The sequence below is a fragment of the Oryzias melastigma genome, unplaced genomic scaffold, assembly GCF_002922805.2.
Source record: "Oryzias melastigma strain HK-1 unplaced genomic scaffold, ASM292280v2 sc00246, whole genome shotgun sequence".
In the NCBI taxonomy this organism is placed as follows: Eukaryota; Metazoa; Chordata; class Actinopteri; order Beloniformes; family Adrianichthyidae; genus Oryzias; species Oryzias melastigma.
The window spans coordinates 394,993-422,847 of record NW_023416888.1 but is presented as its reverse complement, the minus strand read 5'-3'; the positions used below and the strand labels follow the sequence as shown (position 1 = coordinate 422,847).

At 44.0% G+C, this 27,855-nt stretch overlaps 2 protein-coding genes across 4 annotated transcripts in view; both read right to left on the bottom strand.

The window, feature by feature from the left end:
• Nucleotide 1: 1 nt before the first annotated feature.
• Nucleotides 2–9,405, bottom strand: LOC112140646 (dynein heavy chain 12, axonemal). 3 transcript variants are annotated; one of them, XM_024263644.2, is made up of 13 exons: nucleotides 9,258–9,402; nucleotides 8,860–9,004; nucleotides 8,709–8,761; nucleotides 4,475–4,609; nucleotides 4,242–4,400; nucleotides 3,669–3,914; nucleotides 2,855–3,026; nucleotides 2,672–2,777; nucleotides 2,423–2,602; nucleotides 1,968–2,096; nucleotides 1,761–1,889; nucleotides 447–600; nucleotides 2–368 (listed from the first exon to the last, which is right to left on the bottom strand). In XM_024263644.2, the coding sequence occupies exons 2-13, from the start codon at nucleotides 8,979–8,981 to the stop codon at nucleotides 193–195; spliced, it is 1,761 nt and encodes a 586-aa protein (XP_024119412.1). In that variant the 5' UTR covers nucleotides 8,982–9,004; nucleotides 9,258–9,402; the 3' UTR covers nucleotides 2–192. The 3 variants fall into 3 exon arrangements, with proteins under 3 accessions (XP_024119412.1, XP_024119411.1, XP_024119413.1); XM_024263643.2 differs by having other exon boundaries at nucleotides 2–600; nucleotides 9,258–9,405; XM_024263645.2 differs by lacking the exon at nucleotides 2–368 and having other exon boundaries at nucleotides 453–605.
• Nucleotides 9,406–10,118: 713 nt separating this feature from the next.
• Nucleotides 10,119–27,855, bottom strand: part of arhgef3 (Rho guanine nucleotide exchange factor (GEF) 3) — a gene marked incomplete in the record, with an annotated part of 47,636 nt that continues 29,899 nt past the window's right edge. Inside the window, 6 exon segments of the mRNA XM_024263658.2 lie at nucleotides 10,119–12,746; nucleotides 13,135–13,324; nucleotides 13,456–13,626; nucleotides 13,982–14,239; nucleotides 14,317–14,393; nucleotides 15,236–15,332. Coding sequence (XP_024119426.2) covers nucleotides 12,121–12,746; nucleotides 13,135–13,324; nucleotides 13,456–13,626; nucleotides 13,982–14,239; nucleotides 14,317–14,393; nucleotides 15,236–15,332 — 1,419 coding nt within the window.

The window sequence follows — 27,855 nt, the reverse complement described above, 5'->3', positions numbered from 1 at the left end:
ATTAAATTTTAAACAACACTAACTGTTGTCACTCAAATGGTGAATCAGGTGCTATATGTAGAGTTCATATGTCTGTAAATCTGACCGTGAACTGGCCAGGAACCTCACTGCATGTCACTGCCTCAGAACATCAGAGCGGTAAAGCCTCATTCTGCAGACCTCCTCATTCTCACTGGGGGGGTCAGGAGGCCCTCAGCCCAGCGCGCTCCTCTGTGGGGCCCCCAGCTCGTACTCCCGGTACAGGATGTAATCCTTCAGGCGCTGCGGCAGCGGCAAGAAACTCATGAAGGTGAAGGAGCGCAGGCGCAGTCGGCCGAGGCGTCTGCGGATCTGCAAGCGGCAGAGATGCTGCAGCGCACGGGGGTTCTCTGAAAGACACCTGGCGGAAGTTAGGTTCTCATCAAAGACTTTTACAGGAAGTTTGCTGGTTCTGCACCAGAGCTGACCTTGGAGTCTGCAGATGTCAGGCCACTCCCTCTGCTCTGACAGAACCGCCTTCATTTTGGAGCACAGGGTCACGTGATCCACGTAGTCCAGGAGAATGCGCACTACATGACCCGACAGGTGCTTCAGCCAGCATACAGTGATCACCTCACAGAACTGCACTGACAAACAAGGTAAAGTCTGTGTGAAGTTCAGTATACGGCAGGTGAATCTGGAAATAGCGTTGAGCGGATCAGAACCGAGTTTCCACTTCAGCTAAAGCAGAGCAGTAACAACAGCTGGAGGAGGAAACTTTCAGCAATCTGCCTGCTGCAGAGCCTGCAAAGAAGCTGAAGTTCCTGAAGATCAGGAAGTGCTGCTGCAGAAGCTGTTTGGTTTCACAATGCACTTCTGAGAGCAGAGCTAACCACCTGAACAATGACATGCAGGAATGACCAAGGCCCACTCACCAGGAATGAAGAAAACTCATCTGACTGGGTCAGGACAGAAGTCAACCTCCAGACTCTGTCTTCTTATTTATTACAACCTTTTAACTCCAGAGCTCCAGTGTTTGTGTTCTTTAATTTACTGTAACTTTTCAACCATTAAAACGATCAACGTAACTCCAGTAGATTGTTCAGAATCTACTGGAGTTATCTTGTTAACGGTGAAAAAGTTACAGTATGTTAAAGATTTTGTGTTTAAGTGTCACCTGTGACGCCTCAGGTGTCAGTTTCAGCCAGATCAGTTCCTCAGGTGACCATTATGCAGCTTAACAGGCCATACACTCAAGTCTGTCTTTATGGCTCCAGATGAAATGTTATTAAGTCACTGTAATTAGAATGACCGTTTCTGGAATGACAGCTGCATTCTGGGTAAATTAAAAATTCTTGTCACTTCATTTTACAGTATATTTTAGTTGAACGTGAATGGCTGTTTGCCATTTTTCCCAATTGTGGAATTCTGGAGCCAGGAGAGGAGAACCCAGCTCCATACTGTCCGTCTAGCTCTAGTGGATCCTGCCAGAGCACAGGTGAACTTCCACACCTGCCCAAGTGAGGCGAAAAGCTTCTGGACCTGCATCTCTGCATGGTGGTGGAAACACAGTGATTTGGGCTTAATTTATCCTGACAGAAATTTGAATTAAAGTGACTCAGCAGCAATAAGATCTGCAGAGTTATCAGTTTAAAGTTCAGAACCTCTCCTGCCTCCACAGTTTGGTCTACCTTCTGCTGGTTAAATAATGATTTATTAAATGCTGATGTTCCAGATGTTATAGTTTTGGTTTTACCTCCTATTCACTGACAGTGTTAGTTAGCAGGGAAGCTCTTGGTTACCATGGTGTCTTTAATGACAGTGCTGGACCATCCCTCGTAGTCCTCTGGGATGTGGGAGCCATCGCCATAGGGACAGTCAAAGCATCGCTCCACGTCGTAACCATAGCTACACAGCATCCTTAGTATCACCTGACGCAGAAACAAAGGAAAAAAACCTGTAAACGTGTTTAGAAGAAGCAGCAGTCGTCGTGGACTGCCGTCCCGTACCTCGTCTTTGAAGGCGTACTGCAGCGCTGAAGGGAAATGCGTCGTGTTGACTCTGCAGAAGTAGTTGACGTTGGCTCCATAACTCAACAACATTTTGATAAGGTCGTAGTTTCCCAAACGCAGAGCGACCTGATCGGAAGACACAAACTTGCAGTTAGAAAAAGACCTTCAGAGAAATCAAACTCTGATGTTTGTCAGAGTCTTTGTTCTAAAATAACTCGATCTTCCGGCTCTGCAGATCCGCATTTGCTTCCTATAAAAGAAAGATTCCCAGAATTCTGAACCAAACAACTGTCAGTCATTCTTCACACAACGGTTCAGGTTTATTCATTTGCCCATTCAGGCCCGATTCAGAAGGACAGTGGATCAGAAGACCTCTGAACCAGAGAAAGACCAGATCCGGTCTGTGAATCTGGACACGTTTCTGCTACTGCAACAACGGTACAAGCCCAGACCTGCAGACATTTGATGGGGTCCTGGTTAGGCATGGCTCCAGCCTCCAGCAGCAGCTGCACTGACGCCGTGTCGTTGTTTGAGACGGCAAAGAAGAGAGCGGATTTCCTCTCATCGTCGTAGCTTCGGCGAATCTGGGGATGGAGCATGTAGTTGGGGTCGTATCCGGCATCCAGCAGGGTCTGATGGGAGTCATCAGATGAACGTCAGGCTTCAGGTAACAGAACAAACGTCATGAGGGTTCAGGATACCTTGATGCAGTCGGTGTGCCCCCCCGCTGCAGCTGAGTGGAGAGGACTGATGCCGCTGTCGCTCACGTCTGCCATGGAGGTGGCGGGGATTATCATCCTCAGCGCTCTGCCACACAGCATCATCCAGGTGAGCGTCACGGACAGCTGAGAGCTTTTCACCATGTTCATGAGGGCGTAACCTACTGCAGGTGACCTCTGTGAGAGATCCGGTGGATCGGCATGTGTCCTGAGTGGATAGGGACATTGGCATCAGCGCCGCGGTCCAGCAGCAGACGAATGACCCCCGGATCCCCCGAAGAAGAGGCTTCATATAGGATGGAGGATTCATCTTTGGCCTGAGAGAAGACGTCTGCACCTACGAGAGAGAGAGGGCCCCCCGTCTTCAAAGAACGCCTGGGGAGGAGGCAGCTTTATTTTGAAAGGACAACAGAGGCCTTAAAAGGCTTGATCGAAACAGCACCAGCGAACATTCCAGGAACCACAGAGAGTTCTGACTCGGGCCGATGATGAACAGAACTGAACTCTGTGGTCCAAAGTCATCTGTCAAACTGTTCCATCATCACTTTTTCTAGTAATGGAGTCTTAGTAGTGAAGGAGGAGGAACAGAACTTTTCCTCTAACTTGTGGCAGACCTGCTGCTTTCGGTCTCCTGAGGTTCATCCGGACAAAGTTTCTTCTGCTGACAGGAGATGCAGGTTCCACCTTCCAGCTGTGGTTGTGAAAAAGTGGAACATCTGAAGACATGCCTAGATAGACTGGTGAGAACTGCACGAAGCGGCCTCTGACTCCAACACAACGCTGATGCAGTGAATGTCCCAACCAGACACAGAGTTTATTCCACACTTGTAATTTTCTGTTTCGTAACATTTCTGAGTAGAAGGAAAACTCTGAATTGGTTATAAATGAATAATTCAATAATTGATTTGGGTTTTTTCCTTTGCTAAAAGATCAAAAGAAACAATACATAAAAAATGACAACTCCAAATTGCCCCCCCACCTTTAAGCAGCAGAGCCTCCACCACCTCCCGGTGCCCCCCCTGTGCAGCCAGAGCCAGTGGTGTCAGGCCATAGTGGCTGCGTGGATCCGGCTGCGCCCCGGCCCCCAGCAGCAGCTCCACCAGGCCCAGGTTCCCCAGCTTCGCTGCCTCGTGGAGTGGGCGGCGGCCATGGCAGCCTTCCCGGTTCACGCTGGAGCCCCGGGAGAGCAGCAGCTTCACAAGGTCAGCGCGGCCTAAGCGGATGGCTGCAGACATAGACGAAGGTTTGAAAGAAGCTGGTGACGCAACAGGAAGTGGGTTGATGTTCAGGTCACTGCTGGTTTGGGAGATTTGATCACATAAATATTTAGAATTGTTCATTTTCAGAATGAATTCATTTCGCTTTTTGAACTTTTCTGTTGTATTTCCTCCTGCAGACTAAACTGGAGAAGATGAGAAGTTTTTATCAGGACTGAAGGGATTCTCAGACTTTTTTGACCTGGTTGAACTGATAAGTGACCCCCAGAGAAGCCAGTGGGTTACCTGGCCAACCTCTTGTCCATCTTCCCTCACGCTCGGATGCGTGAACCTACCTGTAAACAGCGGGGAGTCCTGGTCTTGGTCCAGGCAGTCTGGCTGAGCTCCTTGCTGAAGGAGAAAGGCGGCGTTTTCCATCAGGCCCTCCTCTACAGCCACGCAGAGCACTGTTTGACCACCAGAGGTGCGACGCTCCAGACAGTCGGGTCCTGAAGCTGGAGAGCAGCCGGGCTGTGAGTCACCCCAATCCTCTGAGGCTGCTTTCAGTAGAAGATACAGCTGAACAAACCTCTGAATGTGAGCTCCAGGATAGTCTGGTTGGTCTGAGCTGCAGCTTCATGGAGGGGAGTCCAGCCTCTGCTGTCTGTCTGCAGGAACCTGTCTCTCTGTTTGATGCTCTGATCCTTCAGCAGCTTCTCATTACCTGGTGAAGAACGTATGGATTGAAATAACAACAAAAGATTGGATTTAACCATCAGAAAAAATATGAAACCTTCAAAACATATTTTATTCATGTATTCTATCTTCTTCTGAAACATTCTTCCGTTAGTTTTTACCACAAAGGTTTTCCAGGAGCCTCAGATAGAAAAGATCACAGGATCCACATAAAATTCTAAACATTACTCTCAGTAAACTGAGTTTTTGTCATGAAAGTCTAAGAGGAAAACAGCGAGGACGATGGACCCTCCCAAACACCACCAAACCAACAAACTCCTGACGGTTCCCCCTCCCCCTCTTCACCCTCTTTATTCTCTTCACCCCACCTGAAATTCACCGAGCAGATGATGGAGCGAGTCGGGATTGGGCTTCGATCTACCCCTCTGGCCAATCCATTTTTGTCACCCATAACTCTGTCACCAGAACGTTCGAAGGGACGACGTAAAGCCCCACCCTCTCCTGTACAACATCATATCCTGTCCCTGCAGTCAGATGTTTGATGTGTTGAGGGTCCAGGCTGTGGAAATACCAACATTCATGATGTTCTCCAGAAAAACCTGGGACCCTGTTCTCTAGAAGCACACACCGTTTCTGTACTTGTCACTAACAGGAGGAATGTAATCTGCCCAAAACGCAAACAAAGGACTTTAAAAGAAGTAAACATTTCCTCTGCGCCTTTCCAGAAACAGAAGGTAAATGAAAATATTATTACTCCTAGACCTCTCAAGTTAGCACTTTTAAATGTCAGGTCTTTAGCAGGAAAAACATTTTTAATTAATGATTTTATCACTGAGAACAAAGTTGATTTTATGTTTTTAGTTGAAACCTGGTTAGATGAGAATAGTAGGGGTGCAGTTCTCACAGAGTCGGCTCCTCCCAATTATGGTGTTATCAGTGAGGAAAGAACAAGCAGATAGGGTGGGGGGGTTGCAGTTTTGTTCAATGAAATGTTTCAGTGTAAAAAGTTATCTTTTGGAAACTTTCCATGTTTTGAATATGTAGCCCTACAGCTGAAGGCCTCACTCAAAACCATATTTATCAATATCTATCGACCACCTAGATATAATCCAGAATTTAACCTTGAGTTTAGTGAACTGCTGTCTATAATTTGTCTTGATTTTGACTGTATAATCATGGCTGGAGATTTTAACATCCATTATGGAAATCTTGAGAACAAAGGGACTAAGGACCTGATAAACACTCTGGACAATTTCGGGTTGACTCAACATGTAACAGAGCCCACACACAACAGAGGGAATATTCTTGATTTATTGATTTCCAAAGGTCTGAACATCTCTAAGGTTACTGTATGTGATTTAGGTCTGTCTGATCACTGCTGTGTTTTCTGTGAGAGCACAATTCCAGTACACACAAATGTTTTGAGGGAGGAGATCACAAAACGGTATATAACTGAAAATACTAGTGAGATGTTCAACCAGATTTTCTCTCTGACTCCTCCCCTCTCAGGGGATTCAGTCAATGAACTTGTTAATAGCTTTAATTCCAACATGTCAAATATCATGGATAGTATTGCTCCTAGTAAGGTGAAGGTGATCTCTGGTAGGAAAAAATCTCCATGGAGAAACTCCATTGTGGTAAAGAACGGAAAACGAGAATGTCGGAAATCTGAACGCAGGTGGCGGAAATCTAAACTACAGGTAGATTATAACATCTATAAAGAGAAACTTCACTTATATAATTTACAACTGAGCAATGCAAGAAAGTCCTATTTTTCTGAAATTATTACCAAAAACTCCCATAATGCTCGGGCCTTATTTAATATAGTCGACAGGTTGACAAAACCCCCTGTGTCAGTAGCACCAGAACTTTACTCCACCAAAGCCTGTAATGACTTTGCCAAATTCTTCAGGGACAAAATCATAAACATTAGACAAACAATTGTTTCACCAACTACAAGTTCAGGATATGAACCCTATCCACTAGAAACCAGTATAAACCCAATGGCTCAGTTTCAACCCATAAACAGTAAAGAACTGCAGGACATTCTATGTCAACTGAACTCCTCCTCCTGCTGTCTGGATATTCTACCCACAAGCTTTTTCAAAAAAGTTTCAAAGATCCTGGAACCAGCCCTGCTCCAGATTGTCAACTTGTCATTAACATCTGGCGTTTTCCCAGAACCACTGAAAACAGCTGTAATCAAACCTCTCCTAAAAAAGGACAGTCTAGACAAAACTCAAATGAACAACTACAGACCGATATCAAACCTGCCATTTTTAAGTAAGATCATTGAAAAAGCTGTTTTCCATCAGTTAAATGAATTCCTAATAAATAACAACTGCTATGATGTCTTCCAGTCCGGCTTCAGACAGAACCACAGCACTGAAACGGCTCTGACCAAAGTGACTAATGACATACGTTTGAATACAGACAGTGGAAATATGTCAGTGCTAGTTTTACTGGATCTCAGTGCTGCGTTTGATACAGTCGACCACGCAATACTACTCAGACGACTGGAAAACTGGGTGGGTCTCACTGGGCCAGTACTAAACTGGTTCAAAACGTACTTAGAAAACAGGAAATATTTTGTGTCAATTGGTAACTTCACTTCTGAGCCAATAGAAATTACATGTGGAGTGCCCCAAGGCTCCATCCTGGGACCACTTCTATTTAACATCTACATGCTCCCACTGGCCCAGGTTATAAAGAACAACAACATTAGTTACCATAGCTATGCAGATGACACACAGATATATATTAGACTGACACCAGGAGACCGAGGCCCTGTACAGGCTCTTGGTAAATGCATTGAGGACATTAATGACTGGATGTGTCACAACTTACTTCAATTAAACAAAAACAAAACTGAGGTTATTGTCTTTGGGGCTAAAGAAAAAAGGTTAGACGTCACTACAGAGCTTCAATCTATTCAACTAAAAACTACCAACCAGGCCAGAAACTTGGGTGTAGTGATAGACACAGACCTAAATTTTGATAAACACATTAAGGCAGTCACTAAATCAGCCTATTATCATCTCAAAAATATCTCAAGGATTAAAGATCTGATGTCTAAGCAGGACCTGGAGAAACTAGTGCATGCTTTCATCTTTAGTCGACTTGATTACTGTAACAGTGTTTTTACAGGACTACCAAAAAAATCCATCAGGAAACTGCAGCTTATTCAGAACTCTGCTGCTCGGGTTCTCACAAGGACCAAGAAAGTAGACCACATCAGTCCAGTTCTGAGGTCTTTACACTGGTTACCTGTCTGTCAGAGGATAGACTTTAAAGTTCTGTTACTGGTTTATAAAGCTTTGAATGGTTTAGCACCAAAATACATGACTGACCTCCTGACCCAGTATGTACCAGCCAGACCTCTCCGGTCATCAGGATCCGGTCTTTTATCAGTTCCTAGAGTCAGAACTAAACATGGAGAAGCTGCATTCAGCTTCTATGCTCCACAGATCTGGAACAGACTTCCAGAAAACATTAGATCTGCTGAAACACTCAGTGTATTTAAATCCAGGTTAAAGACTCACATGTTCTCAGTTGCATTTGATTAATATGTATTCAAAAGTTTACGTCCGCACTTTTTATCTATGCTTGTTTTAAATTAAAATCTTTTTATTTTCTTTTAATTTTATTTTAATAATCACACGTTTACTATTTCTTTTGATTGTTTCTTTTAATGTTTTATGTAAAGCACTTTGAATTGTCTCTGTACATGAAATGTGATATACAAATAAACTTGCCTTGCCTTGCCTAAAATCCCACCTGAGGAATCTGTTTCAACGGAAGAAGGAATCGGCTCATTGGTGTTCCTCAGGCTTCTGTCCCAGCCTCCCTTCTTTTCTGGGTTTGTACCACACCTCCGTAAGTCACTTTTCCCCACCATTTCTACGCGGATGATGTTCGGTTCTCACAAAAAGAAATTTCTAATTTCTCCTGCAGACCTTCACATCTTCACCATCAATTTGGGGTTTTTGGGGATCATCTCCCAAATTCTGAAGGTAATCAGGAGATCACAAATTCCTCTCCATCCTCACAATAAGATTTGATAGGAAGAGCATAATTTTTCTATTTTTCTACTTGTTAATCATTTCTGAGTTTCTGAGTGGACTCACCTTGTCTTATAGCCAAGAAGATCTTCTGTATGCTTTTAGAAATGAGATCAATGCTGCAGGAAAAAGAAGTGATGGAAAAGAGGATGATCTTTATGTTTTCTCTGTTTTTGATGAGATATGGGGAATGAAACATGTTCCTCCAGGAACCAACCTGTCATCTGAAGTCTCTCTGCAGGTTCCCCTCAGTTTGCCGATCTCCAACAGACTTTGCTCAATCATGAACTGAGTGGCTGCATCTTCATCCTCCTCCAACCCAAACTGATCAAACTCCATAAGTGCCTCTTAAACAGACCCACCTGTGGACAATTTACAATAGAGGTAGAAGAGTTCTGATCTTCTGGATGAACCTCCTGATCTCACTGTCATCTTTGGCTTTAACCAGAGTTGTACTTTTTTATTCAGCTAATTAAACATTTCAGCAACATCTTAACATTTTCACAACATCTTCATCCTCTGCAAAAATGTAAGTGCATAAGTAAATGAAAGAACTTCTGTGTGAGAAGTCTATTTGAGGAAACACGAACTAACAGAAGATCGTCTGAGTGTTACCTGCTGCTACGTGTTGTTTTGCTGGCGGAGGACTCCTGTTGTGTGAAGCTGCAGCTGCTACAGCAGCAACTTTATAAGAAGTGGGAGGGGGGCTCTGAAACTAGATCTCTGTGCCCATGTGGGACCTTTGAGGAACAGAGTGGTCCCTCCATGATCTCCCACGCAGAGTCAGGAGCGTCACAGACTCGTTTTGCTCCTCCAGAAACATGCAGATGTTCAGGAGAAGCAAGAAAAGGGAACATTTGTGTTTAAAAGGACAAGATTTAAGAAGTGCAGCATGGTTGGGGGGGGCGCTGACACCTGTTACTATTTTTATCATGACCACGTGTAGGTCAGCAGACAGGGTAATTACTGCCTCCTGGAGAGTCAAACAGGATTCAGGGGTTTGTGGGTTAAAGAGCATCAGCTTCTGCTGTTTTCATCTGGTCTGGGAGGGGTGAATCTGAAGCACACTTAGATAAGACGTCACGTCGGCTGTTTTGTTCTTTGCTCAGTTGAGTCGGGTTTGGTTTGGTGGTCCTGTTCCTTCCAGAGCAGATCCTGCTGGACGTCTTTCAAGTTTCAGGTTTTTGTTTTGTCCAGTTTCAGTTCAAGGTTTGGTCATTATCATGAAAAGAGGCTGAAGAGGGTTGTTGGGACAGCTAAAAAATTGCCATCCCTGCCTGAAATCTACCACACTCGATGCCTAAGTAAAGCCTATAGCATTTTAAAAGCCAGATTCCACCCCGGACTCCATGTCTTGGACCTGCTACCCTCTGGGGGGCGATACAGATCTATAAGAGCTAAAACAGGCTAAGAGACGCTTCTACCCAAGAGCTGTCTCAGGCCTAAACACTGACAGTCTCTTTCTTTCCTAGCACCTTTTTTTTAACATATTTTATTTTGTATATATATATTTACATATTTTTACATTTACATATTTTTCTATTGTTTTTGTGGATATCTTATTACTTCCTCATATGCCTTTACTGCTTCTTTTTCACAAGGGAGGTGCTGCTGCAAATTTTCATTGTATACTGTAGAATGGCAATAAAGCTATTCTATTCTGATTCTCTTCCGTACAGTTGGCTCCTTCTTCCTAAACATACTATTTTATGGAGGGATGAATATTTATTTTTAAGAAACACAAAAGTAAAAAAAACAAAGTTATTCAAATCTAAAAGTTATTTAGTTTATTGATAATCTTTTCTGTTTATTCTCTCAGTTTCTGGCTCCAGCCTCTGTGGTCAAACAGCTGATTTGTTTGCAAGCCTGCTGGAAATGGACTGCAGTGGGACTGTTTGGAAGATCTGGACGTTTGTCCTGGACCTCGATGGACCTGGGAGCTGTCCCCGCTGTTCCTGGAACTGCTCTCCTCTCAGCACAGATCCGTGTTGTTCCTGGAATTTCCTGTTTTAGGCTCACAGTTCCAGCTGCTCCTATTACCAAAAGGATCTCTTCTGGCCCCCCATCTTCTACAGATCCTGTGTCAGTCCATCACGTTTCTGAAGCTTCTGTTGTTCATGCTCTTCTGTTGAGAACAAAGGTTGGAAGTCTTTCAGTTCAGGAGTCTTGGAGGCCTCACAGGAGTCAGGGGGCCAGGGGGGTTAAGATCCAAACTCACAAGATGATGACGGAAAAGTGAGAAGCAGAAAAAACAGCTGAATAAACATCAGGAGGAGGAAATTGGATATTCAGAAGAAACATGAAGAGCTGATAGAGGAGCTGGAAATGGGTGGGGGCAGAAGGGGTGTCTGTAGAAACTGGAGCTGTGGTAACCACTACACTGGAAAAGAAGCTCCCAGGAACATCTGAGAGAACTGGAGCATGGGCAGGATGAATGAGCGTGTGTGGCGTAGTGGGCAATATTTATAAACATCTGTGACAGAAAGCCCCCCCCCCCCCAATACAGTAAACTGGATAACTTCAGATTTTTCATAATTTTTATTTACTTTAAATTAAAATGGCTGCAGTTTAAAAGGTCATCATGTCTGGAGCCAGATGTCTGGATCCATGTCTGGAGCCAGACACGTCCCTAACCATTCCAGTTAACAAGTATCTTGAAGTTCAAATGTTTTTCTTACAGCTCAAGACACAAAACTGTTTTCTGTGTTTATTAGACACTTTAAAACTGGACACATTTTATGAAAACTAAAGAAATATCTGCATCCTGGTAATGAATCACAGATTTACCACCAAATAAAAAGGATTCAAAACTCTTGAAATTTTCCAGTTTATTGTCAGAAACAGAGAGAAGACCAGCAGGTTTAGAGAAGTTCTTACACAGGGGACGTCATCCACAGAGGAGGTTCTAACAAAACTGAATAATCAGACAAGAACAGTTCAGGATCATTTTTTAAGTCCTTGAAGAAAAGCTCTCTGTCATCTGATTTCACTGCATCCAGAACACTCAGAAACATCGAACATCTCCTTCAAACCCTTCACAGTTCAGCTCCAGGGAGCTGGTGGTTTTCTGGTATTCAGTCAGATGTCTCCCAGACTGACCTGAACTGCATCACATGCAGGAATTTTAACTCTTTATAAGGAAAAAGATCATATGAGGAAACTCTTTGAGTCCATTTGTAAAAAGAAAAAAAAAGCATAATTTAGCAAAGAAAAGGTTAAAATCCTAAAAATATCTGCAGCGACGTTACCCTGAACCGAAACTGAAAACCAAAAAGATTATTTCTGCATAAATCTGGAAAGTTCTGCACTCAGAGATGCGAATGTGGAGCATGAGTTTGGATCTTCTGCTACAAACATGCGGCCCATGCTGCTGCTCCTATGTGGTCATGTGATTCCCTCTGAGGCCTGTAATTGGACTGTAGAAAACGCAGATTAAAGAATCTTGATCCTCTGGATCTTCTGCGTCCTTATATCTACATCAGCATCTATAGGTCATCTCCTCACACTGCAGGAAATCCGTCTCCTCTGTGTCCACGTTCATCTCTTCTTCTTCTTTGGAACCGCTCTGGTCGTCCTCAGTCATGTCATCCTCCTCTGAGTTCAAACCATCTGAGAAAAAGCAGGAGAGATCCTGATCTGTGCTGACAGTCTCCTTTTCTCTGCACATCTTCCAGTCCACAGCAGCTCCTGCTTCTGCTCCAACCCAAACCATGTCCAGCTCTCCTCCTGTCACCATCTGATCATCCATCTTGGATCCTTCATTTGTTTCAGTACACATAGCCCTCTCCGGACCCGAATCCGCCCCCCTGACTGAACCAACATCCTCTTCTGAATTGAGACTTCTGTCCAAACCCAGATCCGACTCGGTCTCACTCCACGTTCCTCTGTCTTTTCCAAGCCCAGGATCCCTGTGGAGATCCAGATCTGTCTCCTGGAGTGGCCCAGGTTCCAGACACTCTCCTGCTTGCAGTTGCTGCACTGCAGCTTCTTTAGCCTGTCTGATGCAGTTGATCCACTGCTGCTTGTTGAAGGTGTCGCTGGCCTGGAAGCTGTGCGTCAGCGGCTGTCCTTCTGCACGGCATGACACTCGGAAGAAGTTCTTTGCTGTGAAAAGGAGAAGACACGGATGTTACCTCCTAAACAAATCACCTGGAGCTTTTCTTGCACTTCACTCAAACTGAATTTCTCAAACCCGTGAGATCCTTCAAAGGATGAAGAGACCGTTTTTAGAAGCAACAAAGATCCCTTTGGGTTTCAAGCTTTCAGAGACTTCGTGCAGGGGGAAACACAGAACAGAGAAAGGACCTTCCACAACTGATCATAAATTTACCCAGAGAGGTAGATAAAAAGATTTGAAACCAGACTAAGTCAAAGTTTTTCTGTTGTAAAGCTGAAATTTGTTGTTTTCATTTGTAAATGTGTTTCAAATCAGAAGTCAAGGAGCAGCCTGAAGTAAACTTCCTTCTTCAGCTTCTGCTCATAAAGTACTGACTCCGCTCAGTGTTGCTGAAGGCGCCTCTGATGGACCCGCCCACTCTCATCTCTCCGTCTGAGAGGTCCTCCAGGTCCAGCTGGGTAAGAGGGATGGGCTGGCGGTACAGCTGGTAGCTGACAGGCTGGTTGTTGAGCGAGACGGAGCGAGTGATGACCAAGATGTTCTGGAAGAGAAAGACGTGGAGCTTCTGGAGGGAGGACGGAGAAAGAAAGAAATATGTGTCAATCTCAAGTTTTGGTGAACATTTGCAAAGTCTTATCCAATGAAAACTTTAGCTCTGAGAGCAGAAAGCATCAGAGGAACAGAGGATCTACTGACCACTCCTCGGTTGTTCTTCAGCTCCCCGTGGCAGCAGAGGGTCTTAGAGCGGTCGATGAGCTGGTTCCTCTGCCCCTCCTCTGAGTACAACAGACGCTCCTTATAGTACTGACACTCAGACTCCCCAATCTGCCTGTTGATGTCAGCCACCACACTCTGGACCATCAGCATCTGTGCACACAAAGGATGGTCACCTGCTGCAGCAGAAGTTCAACTGATTCCTGAAGGAAACCAAGAAGGTTTCATCTCTGGAGGTGAAACTATTTTTGAATATTTGATCTTCTTCCTCAGGAAAAGTTTTTATCCACCAACAGCTGCTAAATCAGGAGGATTTCTTCATCATTTGTTCATTTGAATCTGGTTAAGCTCCAGATGTGATGCAGAGATGCCGTGTTTGCTGCAGCGTTTATAAGGACTGCTCTCCTGCCAGTTCAGATTTTTCCCTTTCAAGAGTTTCTCATCTGCTTCAGAAGATGATCTTTTCTTATTCTTCTATCATTTTCTGAGGTGTTCTGGGCTTCCTCACCGCCTCGTCCAGGTGCTGCCGGTCCGGATGGTCGTTTGCCGTGTGCTTCAGGATCTCTCTGAGCAGCAGCGGATACTTCACCAGCCGGCTGCGGGGGATGTCCAGGAAGTTCCACAAGTCCAACTTCCTGCTGAAAGGCGACTGGAGGCAGCGCTGCAGGAAGTCCTGGACTCGCCGGTCCTGCTTCTTCTGGTCCAGCAGGGCCTTGGCTTTCACCTGGTTGCTGCAGTATGGCATGTAGGAGAAGAGACAAGGCAGCTGCAGGGACACAGAGACACATCTGGACACCTGGAGGACTGCTGTTCAGAGCGTGTGTGGTTCCAGTAAACTCCTACCCAGTCGGTCAAGATGTGCCCAACGAGTTCTGTAGACCCATCGGGTTTCCTGGCATCACGGAGCCGACCCAAAATGTCTGAGGAGAGACAGCGAGGCCTCCATCAGGTCCAGACTGTTTAAGATTGCTCTAACTGCTGATCTGCTGCACGCAGATCTGTTACCATGTAACCTAGGAGTGTCAAATTTAATCACACAAGGGGCTAAAATCCCAAACACACCTTAGGTCACGGGCCGAACAGGACAAACATTTATTGAACACTCTAAAACTACATTTTTAAAACTTTAAAGCTAACTTTTTAACATAATTATAAACTAGATATATAGCATTACCTGTGATAATCCTAGTGTGAATGCTGTAAGCTGAATTTGGCTTCTGGAGATGATAGTGCTGATAGTTGAAGATGCTGAAAATGATAGCCAGCTAAAATATTGGCTAAATGCCAAATTAGCTTAAAGGCCTTAAGGAACTTAGGTTAGCCAAAACAGCTAGCATGTATCTGAAATATTAGCTAAACTCCAAAATAGTCCAAAAAAAATTCTTAGTAAATGCCAATAAAGTCCAAAAAGCTAGCAGAATGCCAATTTTTAAAACTGTAACTTTTTAACATAATTATGTAAAATAAACAGGCAGGAATATTATTCCAGAATAAATCAACTTAAACCTTAAATAACTTTCAATGTCTTACTCTCCATAAAAATATATTTTGTCAAAATTATCATGTTAGACATAAAAGCAAGATAACATCAGTCCATTAATAACAATAAAATAAAATGATCTGGAGGGCCGGACAGAATTAACTGGAGGGCCGGATTCGGCCCCCGGGCCTTGACTTTGAGATATGTGATGTAACCTGAAGCAGGTCAAGTCTTCATCATTTTAAGGTTGAACATATCTGTACTTTCATCATCACCTCCTACCTTCATGCAGAGGAATCAGTGACTCCAGAGTTCCAAAGATCTGGATGAGCTCCAGCTCGGTCATGATGGACAGCTTCAGCATGGGGTCATGGTAGGCCTGAAGACAAACACACGCAGGAATCTCCTCAGTATAGCAAGCTTACTAACGAGGTGGAGAAAAAGGAAGAACAGACAAATAACAGTCACCTCCATCTAACTTCCTCCTCTTATTTCCTCCCTCATGCCATCCATGAACCTCCTGTGTTTTATCCTGGTAGCTCCAACCTTAGCATCCTTTCACCAACAGCATCTCAAACAACTCCATCTACTTTCCTGCTTTTATCTCTAGAACATCCACCATGATCTGTTCCTCTGATGGACTCTTTCCTGATGCTGGTCACTCCCAAAGAGAACCTCAGCATCTTCATCTCTGCTACCTCCAGCTCTGTCCTGTTTCTGCATCTGATCCTCTAAATCAGGAGTGCCCGAACATTTTCGCTCAGAGGGACAAAATCTAAATGGGATCCCGGTCCACGGGCCAAATACAACATTTTTTTGCATGTGATGAAATTAACAGAGAAAATAAAGAATATGGTTCAACGCAAGGGTCACCAACCTTTTTGAACCTGAGGGCTACTTCATGGGTACTGAGTCATACGAAGGGCTACCAGTTTGAAATAACAAATTTACTTAGTTTGCCTTTAGTTCTACATTATTAATAATAATAATGATACTTCTCTATGTGAAGACACTGATTTCTCACCATAGTTATCAATAATGATAACAAGCTAGGAAACAAATGTCAATATTCAGAACTTTATTAATCTCAACAGATCTTGTCACATTTTGAGGTAATGACCAAATGAAATGTTTTTAGCAAAATGATAAGTATTATTAATTAATTATTAATTAATTAATTAATTATAGCTATTATCAGTGGATCTACGCTCCTCAAATACTTTAATTCAGTCTCATGTACCCGTCCCTTTATTTTCTTTAAACCTCTGAACAGGTTGATTGACAGATCCCACAGCAGACAAGAATCTGCTCATGGTGCGTTCACTGACCTCTGGACATAAGTGAACCCAAACAGCCACTCGGCCCAACTCAGTCCGCTACAAACTTTGTCATTTTTATACAATCCACAGCAAAACAAATCAGTTTTTCAGAGAAAACGTCGACACTATATAATCAATCGATTATATCCGGATCAGTGCCGGTGTTCTATGTTTTCTCTGATAAACTGCTTTGTTTTACTGCCGATATCCGGGGCTCAGTGAACGCACCATTCAGAAACACTCAGCAGCCCTGGGTTCTGTTTCCATTACACATGAAACTTTAACCAAATTCTAGGAATTTAGAAAAAAAAAAAGATGACATGGTTTCATAATAATGCGATAAAACACAAACCAACTCACGTGATAAGTCATTAAAAACACGGCGATGTGTGTGTTTTTTTGCTTAATTCACTAAAGAGGGAGCATTTGGGTGACGTCACAGCATTGTGGCGCGCGCGTGCAGCGCTGGCTCCTACAGCGAGTCCATTGCCAGTCTCAAGTGAGAAGTCTGTTCAGTGGTATTTAAAAGAAAGAACACGACTAGATCCATTGAAGTTGTGGTATTAGCCATGTTGGGGTTAAACCAGAGTCAAGGGAATGTCATGAAAGGAGGAGCCTCTAGGGCAGGGGTCTCAAAATGATCATTTGCGGCCCGCGTCTTAATATGAAAGATTACTGTTAGTGCGGCCCGCAAGGTTGATATGAATGACACTTGTGTGCAGAGCTGAATGAACCAATCACAGTGAGGCATAAGGCTCTGGAGGCGGGACATCGGCGCGCTGTCCAGTGCCTTGCTCAGTCAGCTGGGCGGAGTAGAAGCAGAGAAGCCACTGTTACTGACTCCGTGCGGCGGCCACAGTCCTCTGCTGCTCTCGGCTTAAAAAATAAGGAGGCACTGTGATCTAGCATGTATCTGTAGCCATCTACATTATGGCGGATCGCGCTCAGAGAGCTGCTGTGTGTTTGTTCTTCTCTAGGTGCTTCCACACCGGCTGCGTCGCTAAAAAGTCAATACAAACACCCGCACAGTGGCGGTTCTACACTGAATTACTCCCTGGGCGAGACCCTCCCAGCGTGCCCCCCCCCGGCGTCACAACTGAATTTTGTTTGTCCGTTGCCATGTTTTCCTAGAATTACAATTGAAAACAACATACAACAGACATTTAACACAATGCTGTGCAGCATAATAACAGATATCAGTACATCCAATAATATAAACTAAAAAACATACTATATAAATAAAACTATATAAGAAAATATGATGGTTAAAAAAAGAATTAATGATTTGAACATTTAAATGACCATCTCAATCTGTACTCCAGAGAAGAAGAATCAGTCATGTTGCTGTCTTCAGTCCACTGTTAAAAACATTTTTAGTTATGACATCCAAAGTCTACCAGCCGTATTAGATTTATACGAGCCAAACATTCGTCTAATAAGAAGTTCATTGTTTATCAAAACTGTTATTCTCTTTATTTTGAAATTTTCAGTTTATAATTATTCTCTTACAGAAACAAAACACTAATTGAAAGTGGAGTCTTATGTCAGGTTTTATAACATGACAGAAATGTAATGTTGTTTTAACAAACTACACGTCTTTTCTCTGAACGTTTAGATAAACACTTTCATTACTCCGGAAAGCATCAACTTTCTATCAAAGCCCTGAAGTTTATTTCTAGTCATTTTTAATATCTTTAACATTTTTTAAGAAACTGACTTTGTTCTTATCACAAATGTTTTTTTCAGTCACAGAAGAGTAAAGATTAAAACTAGTAAAGAACAATAAAATAATTATTTTAAAGTTGTTTTTTAATGTCATGCATATAAAAACATGCTTAATTAAAAATATCTGCAACATTTTTGCATAATTGTGTGTAATACTGATCAGTGTTGTTGTGAGTCACAATGAAATGGAGCACCAAATGAGTGTGTGTTTGTGTTGCTGAGGTCAGTGTGAGCAAATACTGGAAATTCCCAGCACACCTGAATGCAGCAATAGCGAGCTCTTAATGCAAGCGCATAAGTGCGGAAATTCCACGCAGCCCCTGAACGCACCCCGTGCGCGGTGAATGTGACAATTAAACCCTTTAAATCAGCGGAATAAAGTCCTGATTAAATGTTTTGAATCAACTCCAAAATGGATGTTTGTGGTGACCAACAGTGGAGGAGAAGCAGACTCCATCATGTTGTGTTTGAGCCTCAGAGATGAAGAACAGAGACTCACCTGTCAAAGTCAAAGAGCTTTTCTGACCGCCAAATAGAAGTTTAACCCATGATTGGTGTTTGTTAATTTAGAGTTCTTCCTGTATTGACACATGGGTTATACAATGTCATGTTATGACTGACTTAAAAATAAAACATTCTACAGAGTAGTTCCTGCCCTCCTTCATCATCCGTCCTCTTCGTTTAGGAGAGAACCGCAGGCTGTTCAAAACACAACAGGGAGTAGATGATCATAGCTGCGCAGATTATTATTTTCCTCCCAGCGCTGAGATGAATCGGTGCCCCGGGCAGCTGCCCGTATTACCCGTCCCTAAAACCGCTACTGCGCCCGCACACCAGAATTCCTGCCCCAAGCGTATACGGAGCGTGCGTTGCAACGCAAGTTAACATCAGTCAGGTCGTGAAATCTATGTACAAATTGGGCACACATTGAGCGCGCGTGGAATCTTCTACACGGGTTAACATGTTCACACACAATCAGCAACGCAGCGCTGTGACCAATCAGGGACTCGGATTCGGGAGCTGCTTGTGGACAGCGTCTGCTTCAAAGCACAGAAGTGCCAAACATAATCACGGAAGAAAAATGATCACATGCGGTTTGTGCCCGACTGGGTTAATATGACACCCACACAGGCATTTAAAAAGACAGAGTTGTGAAAAGAAAAAAACATGGAGCAAAATTTGGGGGATTTTCAAGTGCTTTCATTTTTTGCCCCGAGGTTCTCCCTAGTTGGTGGAGGAGGAATAATGAACGGTAAAAATACAACAGAAGAAGAATTTCCCCTATTCCACTACGTGCGTGGCCGCGCTGGTTTGGATACCACCTGCTCATCGCACGGCTATACCCGCGTTCTTGAATGCGCGCACCTTCAAAAACACCGACCACGGAGAGCGAAAGTGCGCATGCGCCACAGTCCCTCGCAACTGAAACTTAAAACCGAGACTGACTCCGTGGAATCACATATTACAGCGCCCCAAAGATGTCTCTTTCAAAGTCTGCAGTAAAGAGAAAAGTCGGTGATGAGCACAGAGAATTTCAGGAAAAGTGGGAAGTACAATTTTTCTTTGTTGAGTACAGGGGCACCCCGACGTGTCTTATTTGTACTGAAAAAGTTGCGGTGCACAAGGAATACAATTTGAAACGTCATTATACAACTAGACATGCTGAGGAGTACAAAACATACCATGGAGATGAGAGAGCCAACCAGGTTGCCAGTCTTAAAACACGTCTACTGAGGCAACAAGATTTATTTAAGAAAGCAACCAAAGAGAATAATGCAGCAGTCGAAGCTAGCTACGTCGTCAGTGAGATGATTGCTAAAGCAGGAAAGCCATTCACAGAAGGTGAATTTGTCAAAAAGTGCATATTACAGGCTGCACATATTGTCTGTCCAGAAAGGAAAGGTCAGTTTAACAACATCAGCCTTTCAGCCAACACCGTGGCAGAGCGCATTTCTGACCTGTCAAGTGACATTTATGATCAACTATGTGAGAAAGCAAAATGTTTCAGTGTATATTCAGTGGCTCTTGATGAGACCACAGACATCACAGACACTGCACAGCTCGCAATATATCTCCGTGGCGTTGATGACAATTTTGAAGTGATGGAGGAGTTGCTCACAGTGATTCCAATGCATGGCCAGACCACCGCAAAGGAACTATTTCACCAGCTGTGTGATGCCATTGAGAATGCTGGTTTGCCATGGAAGAGCTTTGTTGGAATAACAACCGATGGAGCCCCATCAATGACAGGGAGGAAGAATGGACTGGTAGCGCTTGTTCAAAAAAAACTGGAAGAGGAGGGTGTGGAGGAGGCCATAGCTCTGCACTGCATTATCCATCAGCAGGCCCTTTGCAGCAGATGCCTGAAGTTTGACAATGTGATGTCTGTCGTTGTGAAATGCATCAATCAAATCAGATCCAGGGGCTTAAAGCACAGAAGGTTCTGTGCTTTTTTAGAAGAAATGGAGTCAGAATATGGGGATGTGCTCTACTTCACTGAGGTACGTTGGCTCAGCAGGGGAAACGTATTGAAGAGATTTTTTGAGTTGAGAGCAGAGGTAAAAGATTTCATGGAGAAGGACGGGGTGGCTGTTTCTGTGCTAAGTGATCCCAAATGGCTCATGGACTTAGCTTTTCTTGTTGACATCACACATGAGCTTAATGTACTGAACAAGAAGCTACAAGGCCAGGGGCAACTTGTCAGTGCTTCCTATGACAACGTAAGAGCATTCTGCACAAAACTTGTGTTATGGAAACCCCAGCTCTCTCAGACAAACCTTTGCCATTTCCCAGCATGCAAGGCACTCGTGGATGCAGGCACATCATTCAGTGGTGAGAAGTATGTTGAGGCCATTTTGAAGCTACAGGAGGAATTTGATCATAGATTTGCAGACTTCAAGACACACAGAGCCACATTTCAAATTTTTGCGGACCCCTTCTCCTTTGATGTACAAGATGCTCCTCCTGTGCTCCAAATGGAGCTCATTGACCTGCAGTGCAACTCTGCACTCAAAGCCAAGTTCAGGGATGTGAGTGGAGAAGCAGACAAGCTTGGGCAATTTTTGAGAGAGTTGACCCCCAGCTTCCCTGAACTTTCCCGAATGTTCAAGCGTACCATGTGTCTTTTTGGGAGCACATACTTGTGTGAGAAGCTCTTCTCCACCCTGAACTTCAATAAGTCCAAGTACAGGTTCAAGCTTACTGATGAGCATCTTCAAGCCCTACTGAGGGTCTCCACTGCTTCCTCCCTCAAGCCAAATGTGGCTCGGCTATGTGAGAAGAAGCGCTGCCAGGTCTCTTGCAGCAAGAAGTAGACAAGAGAAGCCATGTTCAGAACAGTTCATGCTCAATGTTCCATTCCTGTTCAGAAAGTTAAAGGTTAAATAACTGTTAATACAGACATTTGAAACTGAATAATTCGTTTTCTCTAGTCAGCCAGTCAGTCAGTCAATATGTGGTTTCTTCAGTTGTTTATATCTGCTGTATGGTCATTGTTCTTATTTTATTTATTTATTTATTAATGATTTTATTTTTTTATTCATTTTTTATGTATTTATTTAATTCATTATTTTGTGTTAAAAATAAAGATATATGATAACATTGGAATGTTTTATCAGCGCTTTTCTTGTGAAAATCCTGATGTGGCCTGGCCTGACCCAGACTCTGCCTCCAGCGGCCCCCGGCTGAATTGAGTTTGAGACCCCTGCTCTAGGGGGAGCTGGCAGATGTGTGGATTGTAGGACAATGTTACTTGGGTGCTATGTTGGAAGAAGAAGAATAAAGTTCACGTCTTCAGCACAGCATGTCTCAGTCTTTTTGTTAACCAATAACACGACATGGTGTCAGAAGTAGGATGCTGATAGACTGAGAAAAGAAAAAAAAAAAAGGAAAAAGCCGGCCGGAGCACCGTACTGAAAACAGATGGCAGACGAAGAAATGGCAGCGCCGCAGGCTACACCGACTGCTACGTTCACCATACAACCGCCAGAGTCCTTTGACTTCACAAAACCACAAGAGTGGGAGCGATGGATTAGACGTTTCGAGCGCTTTCGGCTCGCAAGCAACCTAAGCGCGACGCCTGAAGAGAACCAGGTAAACACGCTGGTGTATTGCATGGGAGACGAGGCCGAAGACGTGCTAAGAGGGCTAGCGCTAACGGCGGATGAAAAGAAGCAGTATGCATCGGTCAAAGCCGGGTTGGATTTATTCTTCGTGCCCAAAAAAAACATAATCTACGAAAGAGCCAAGTTTAATCGGCGTGTGCAGCAACCGGAAGAAACTGTTGATTCCCTCATCACTGCGCTTTATGGATTAGCTGAACGCTGCGACTATGGGCAGCTACGTAATGAGCTGATCCGTGACAGGTTAGTGGTCGGCCTGAAAAATGTTGCGCTGTCTGAAAAGCTACAGTTAGATGATAGACTAACCCTGGACACTGCCATCACAAAAGCAAGACAATCTGAAGAAGTTAGGAGGCAGCAGTCAGACTTACGGGGAGAAAGCAGTGCTAAATGCTCCAATGTCGATGCTGTTAATGCTAAGAACTACAGAAAGCCAAGATTTTACACCAAGCCCAAAACACAGCCACAAACGCAGACCAAGTTCAGGCAAAATGCACAACTGTCACATGCACAAAAACAAGCCTGCAAAAGATGCGGAAAGATGCCCTCACATGCAAAAACAGAATGTCCTGCAAAAGAAGTCGCATGTCACATATGTGGAAAAAAAGGACATTATGGCAAAGTGTGCAGAAACAACACAAAGTCAGTGAATGCAGTGACTACAGAGGAAGAGAGCTTTTTTCTGGGTTCTGTTAATGCTGGTGCAGACCCGTGGTCAGTGCAGCTTCAAGTGCGACAAAACAAAGTGTGCTTCAAAATAGACACCGGCGCAGATGTTACTGCCCTGCCAGCTGATGTGTATCATAAAATAACTGGGGATGGAGATTTGAAGCACTTGGAAAAACCAAAGCGACAGCTGTTTGGACCAGGAGGCAACGTGCTTCGCGTCCTGGGAGTGGCAAAAGAAACACTCTGCAGTGACAAAAAGTCAGCCACAGAAGACGTCTATGTGGTGGAGGGTCTTCACACTGCCCTGCTGGGGTTACCAGCTATAAAACAGCTTCAGCTTGTGTCTAGAGTCAACAACATCACCATTGAGACTGTGAAACAACAGTTTGTGCAGCGGTCTTGGTCTAGTGCGGAGGCCGTATTCTATTAAACTGCAACCAGATGCTGTGCCCTTCTCTCTTCAGACTCCACGCAGGGTCCCCCTTCCTCTCATGGGCAAAGTGAAGGAGGAGATAGATCGCATGGAGAAGATGGACGTCATCACCAGAATTGAGGATCCCACTGACTGGTGTGCAGGGATGGTGGTGGTCCCAAAGAAATCAGGTGTAGTATGTATTTGTGTGGACTTTACCAAGATGAACCAGGCAGTCTGCAGAGAAAAATATATCCTGCCTTCTGTTGAGCACACACTAGGCATGCTAGCAGGTGCAACAGTTTTCAGCAAACTGGACGCCAACATGGGTTTCTGGCAGGTGCCGTTAACTGAGGAATCTGCCAAATACACCACTTTCATTACACCCTTTGGGCGATACTACTTTAATCGGTTGCCATTTGGCATCATCAGCCCCAGAACATTTTCAGAAAATGATGGTGACCGAAGTGACTAGCGGCTTGGAGGGGGTGCTGTGTCACATGGACGACATTTTGGTGTGGGGAAAGACCCAAGAAGAGCATGTGCGGCAGCATGCGCTGCTGGAGAAAGCACAGAAGGCGGGCATCACACTAATCATCAATAAGTGTGAGTTCACATGCCACACAGCAGTAGCGGTTTTAGGCACGGGCAATACAGGCAGCTGCCCGGGGCGCCGATTCAAAGGGGCGGCATCTCAGCGCTGGGAGGAAAATAATAATCTGCGCAGCTATGATCGTCTACTACCTGTTGTGTTTTGAACAGCCTGAAATCAGCGAATTAGCGCCCTCTGCTGGTGCAGGCGCCCCTGTCCGCTGAGCATGAAACGGACAGGTGTTTAGAGAGAGGGAGGGGCGGAGGGACAGTTCAGCTGCGGGTCTCTCCTTAACGAAGAGGAAGAGGACGGATGAAGAAGGAGGGCGGGGTCTACTTTGTAGAATGTTTTATTTTTAAGTCAGTCACAACATGACATTCTATAACCCATGTTTCAATACAGGAAAAGCTCTAATTTAACAACTGCCAAACATGGGGAAAACTTTATTTGGCGGTCAGAAAAGCTCTTTGACTTTGACAGGTGAGTCTCTGTTCTTCATCTCTGAGGCTCAAACACAACATGATGGAGTCTGCTTCTCCCCCACTGTTGGTCACCACAAACATCCATTTTGGAGTTGATTCAAAACATTTAATCAGGACTTTATTCCGCTGATTTAAAGGGTTTAATTGTCACATTCACCGCGCACGGGGTGCGTTCAGGGGCTGCGTGGAATTTCCGCACTTATGCGCTTGCATTAAGAGCTCGCTATTGCTGCATTCAGGTGTGCTGGGAATTTCCAGTATTTGCTCACACTGACCTCAGCAACACAAACACACACTCATTTGGTGCTCCATTTCATTGTGACTCACAACAACACTGATCAGTATTACACACAATTATGCAAAAATGTTGCAGATATTTTTAATTAAGCATGTTTTTATATGCATGACATTAAAAAACAACTTTAAAATAATTATTTTATTGTTCTTTACTAGTTTTAATCTTTACTCTTCTGTGACTGAAAAAAACATTTGTGATAAGAACAAAGTCAGTTTCTTAAAAAATGTTAAAGATATTAAAAATGACTAGAAATAAACTTCAGGGCTTTGATAGAAAGTTGATGCTTTCCGGAGTAATGAAAGTGTTTATCTAAACGTTCAGAGAAAAGACGTGTAGTTTGTTAAAACAACATTACATTTCTGTCATGTTATAAAACCTGACATAAGACTCCACTTTCAATTAGTGTTTTGTTTCTGTAAGAGAATAATTATAAACTGAAAATTTCAAAATAAAGAGAATAACAGTTTTGATAAACAATGAACTTCTTATTAGACGAATGTTTGGCTCGTATAAATCTAATACGGCTGGTAGACTTTGGATGTCATAACTAAAAATGTTTTTAACAGTGGACTGAAGACAGCAACATGACTGATTCTTCTTCTCTGGAGTACAGATTAATATGGTAATTTAAATGTTCAAATCATGGATGTTTTTTTAACCATCATATTTCCTCATATAGTTTTATTTATAAAGTATATTTGTATTATAGTACGTACTGATATCTGTTATTATGCTGCACAGCATTGTGTTAAATGTCTGTTGTATGTTGTTTTCAATTGTAATTCTAGGAAAACATGGCAACGGACAAACAAAATTCAGTTGTGACGGGGGTGGGGGGGGGCACGCTGGGAGGGTCTCGCCCAGGGAGTAATTCAGTGTAGAACCGCCACTGCCACACAGTCAAATTTTTGGGTCATGTCGTCACAGCAGCAGGTGTACAGCTAGACCCAGAAAAGACGAGCGCAGTTCAGGAAATGAATGCACCAACTAACGTCAGTGAGCTAAGGAGTTTCCTGGGTATGGTGAACCAGTTGGGGCAGTTCATTCCAAATTTGGCAGCGAAAGACAAAGTTTTGTGGGATTTGCGGTCAAAGAAGAATCACTGGTACTGAGGGCCAGAGCAGCAGACAGCTTTTGAGCGACTGAAAAAAGAGCTTTCATCCACGCCAGTGCTCACACTGTACGATCCAAACAGTGACCCACCCAGGATTCAAAGATTCAGAATGAAGCTCATGCGCTACAATTATACAGTCACACATGTCCCTGGCAAAAACTTGTGGACAGCAGATACCTTGTCCCGTGCTCCCCTCAGAGTTTCAGGAGCACACACAGGAGCAAGTTTGCTAGAGGACACCAACATTTACGTGGACTCTGTTATCAGTAACCTACCTGTTAGTGGAGACTATCTGAGCAACCTTCGAAACCATCTGAAAGCGGACGGTGCATGTGCTGCACTAATGGAGTACTGCAGAGATGGCTGGCCAGACAAAAAGATACTGCAGGGGGTGTTGAAACAGTACTGGGCTGACATAGCGGTACTTACTGTGCACGGTGGACTGCTTCTGGGGGGCACAAGGCTTGTCATCCCACCATCCTTAAGAAATGATGTGTTGGAAAAACTGCACGAAGGACACATGGGCGTGACAAAGTGCAGAGAAAGGGCCAAACAAGCAGTTTGGTGGCCGGGACTCAGTAACCAGTTAAATGACTTGGTGCTAAAATGCAGAATCTGCATTCAGGAGAGAACTAATGTCAAGGAGCCACTGATCCCGAGCCAGATGCCAGACAGGCCGTGGCAGAGACTTGGAGCTGACCTTTTCACAATGGACAGCAAGGACTATCTGCTCATAGTGGATTATTTTTCACGTTTTGTGGAAATTGCTCAGCTCTCACACACACGATCCACAGTTGTGGTGGTGCACCTGAAGTCGATTTTTGCCCGTCACGGCATCCCAGAGGTTCTCATGACAGACAACGGGCCGCAGTTCTCAGGAAGCCATTTTCAGACATTTGCAGCATGCTATGGCTTTGAGCACGTCACAAGGAGCCCCAGGTTTCCACAATGCAACGGGGAAGCAGAACGTGCTGTACAGACTGTTAAAAAATCAGCTGACCCATACCCATGCTTTGCTAGCATACAGAGCTACGCCTTTGCAGAACGGCTACAGTCCTGCTGAGCTGTTAATGGGGCGTCGACTTCGCACAACTGTTCCTGCCCTTCCGTCCCTATTGGATCCGACTCTGCCTGACTACCACGCATTGGAGGGCAAAGAAAGAAAGAAACCTGGAGCCACTGGTTCCTGGAGAAGAGGTTTGGGTCACGGACGCAAAAGCCCAAGGTACAGTGATATCTGCACACAAGACTCCTCGCTCTTATTACATCCAAGGGCCTCAGGGGACACTGAGAAGAAACCGACACCACCTGGTGTCACTGCAGAACAACAGCGAGGGAGTCGGTGCTGAAGAACCTGTGGGAGAAGATTCACCTATTCCAGCTCCAACCGACCAGACACCAGTCTGCGGGGAAAACATCACAGAACCTGTCCGTACTCGGTCGGGCAGAGTGGTCAGAAAACCTGAAAGACTAAATCTGTAAAACATGAAAATTTATTATGGAGTTAGTATGCTTGAAAAAAAAAGAAGTTTGAGTTGATCGCTGAAATGTGGAGGTTACTCTAAAGAAAACCTGCTAAAGTTAGTTTTATAAATTTTATATGAAAATACAAAGTTTACCCTTTGTTTTCTAAGAAAAGGGGATGTGGTATTAGCCATGTTGGGGTTAAACCAGAGTCAAGAGAATGTCATGAAAGGAGGAGCCTCTAGGGGGACCTGGTGGATTAGTATATGGATTGTAGGACAATGTTGCTTGGGTGCTATGTTGGAAGAAGAAGAATAAAGTTCATGTCTTCAGCACAGCATGTCTCAGTCTTTTTGTAAATCAATAACACGACAGAAGTTACTCACTGCACTCGAGATGAACCTCAAATGAGACATGCTTCGTATTCAGGCTGCCAGCTGCAGAAGTGTGGCTACAGCTGAAGCAATTAGGAAATCTTGGTTATTGATTTTACAGAGGAGATGCACGATCAGCTGTGACGCTGATCTGTCGTGGCGCCTGCTGTGCTGTACTCGGACAGACATGTCAGAAGCGCATTTAATTAGAAAAAGTCCATTTCCATTACAGTTTTGCAAAAAAGGTCCATCCATTACAATACGCCCCCAAAACCAGCTCCTCTAAGCGCAAAAACTTTTTTCTAAAAATCAGATTTTTTTTTTTTTTTTTT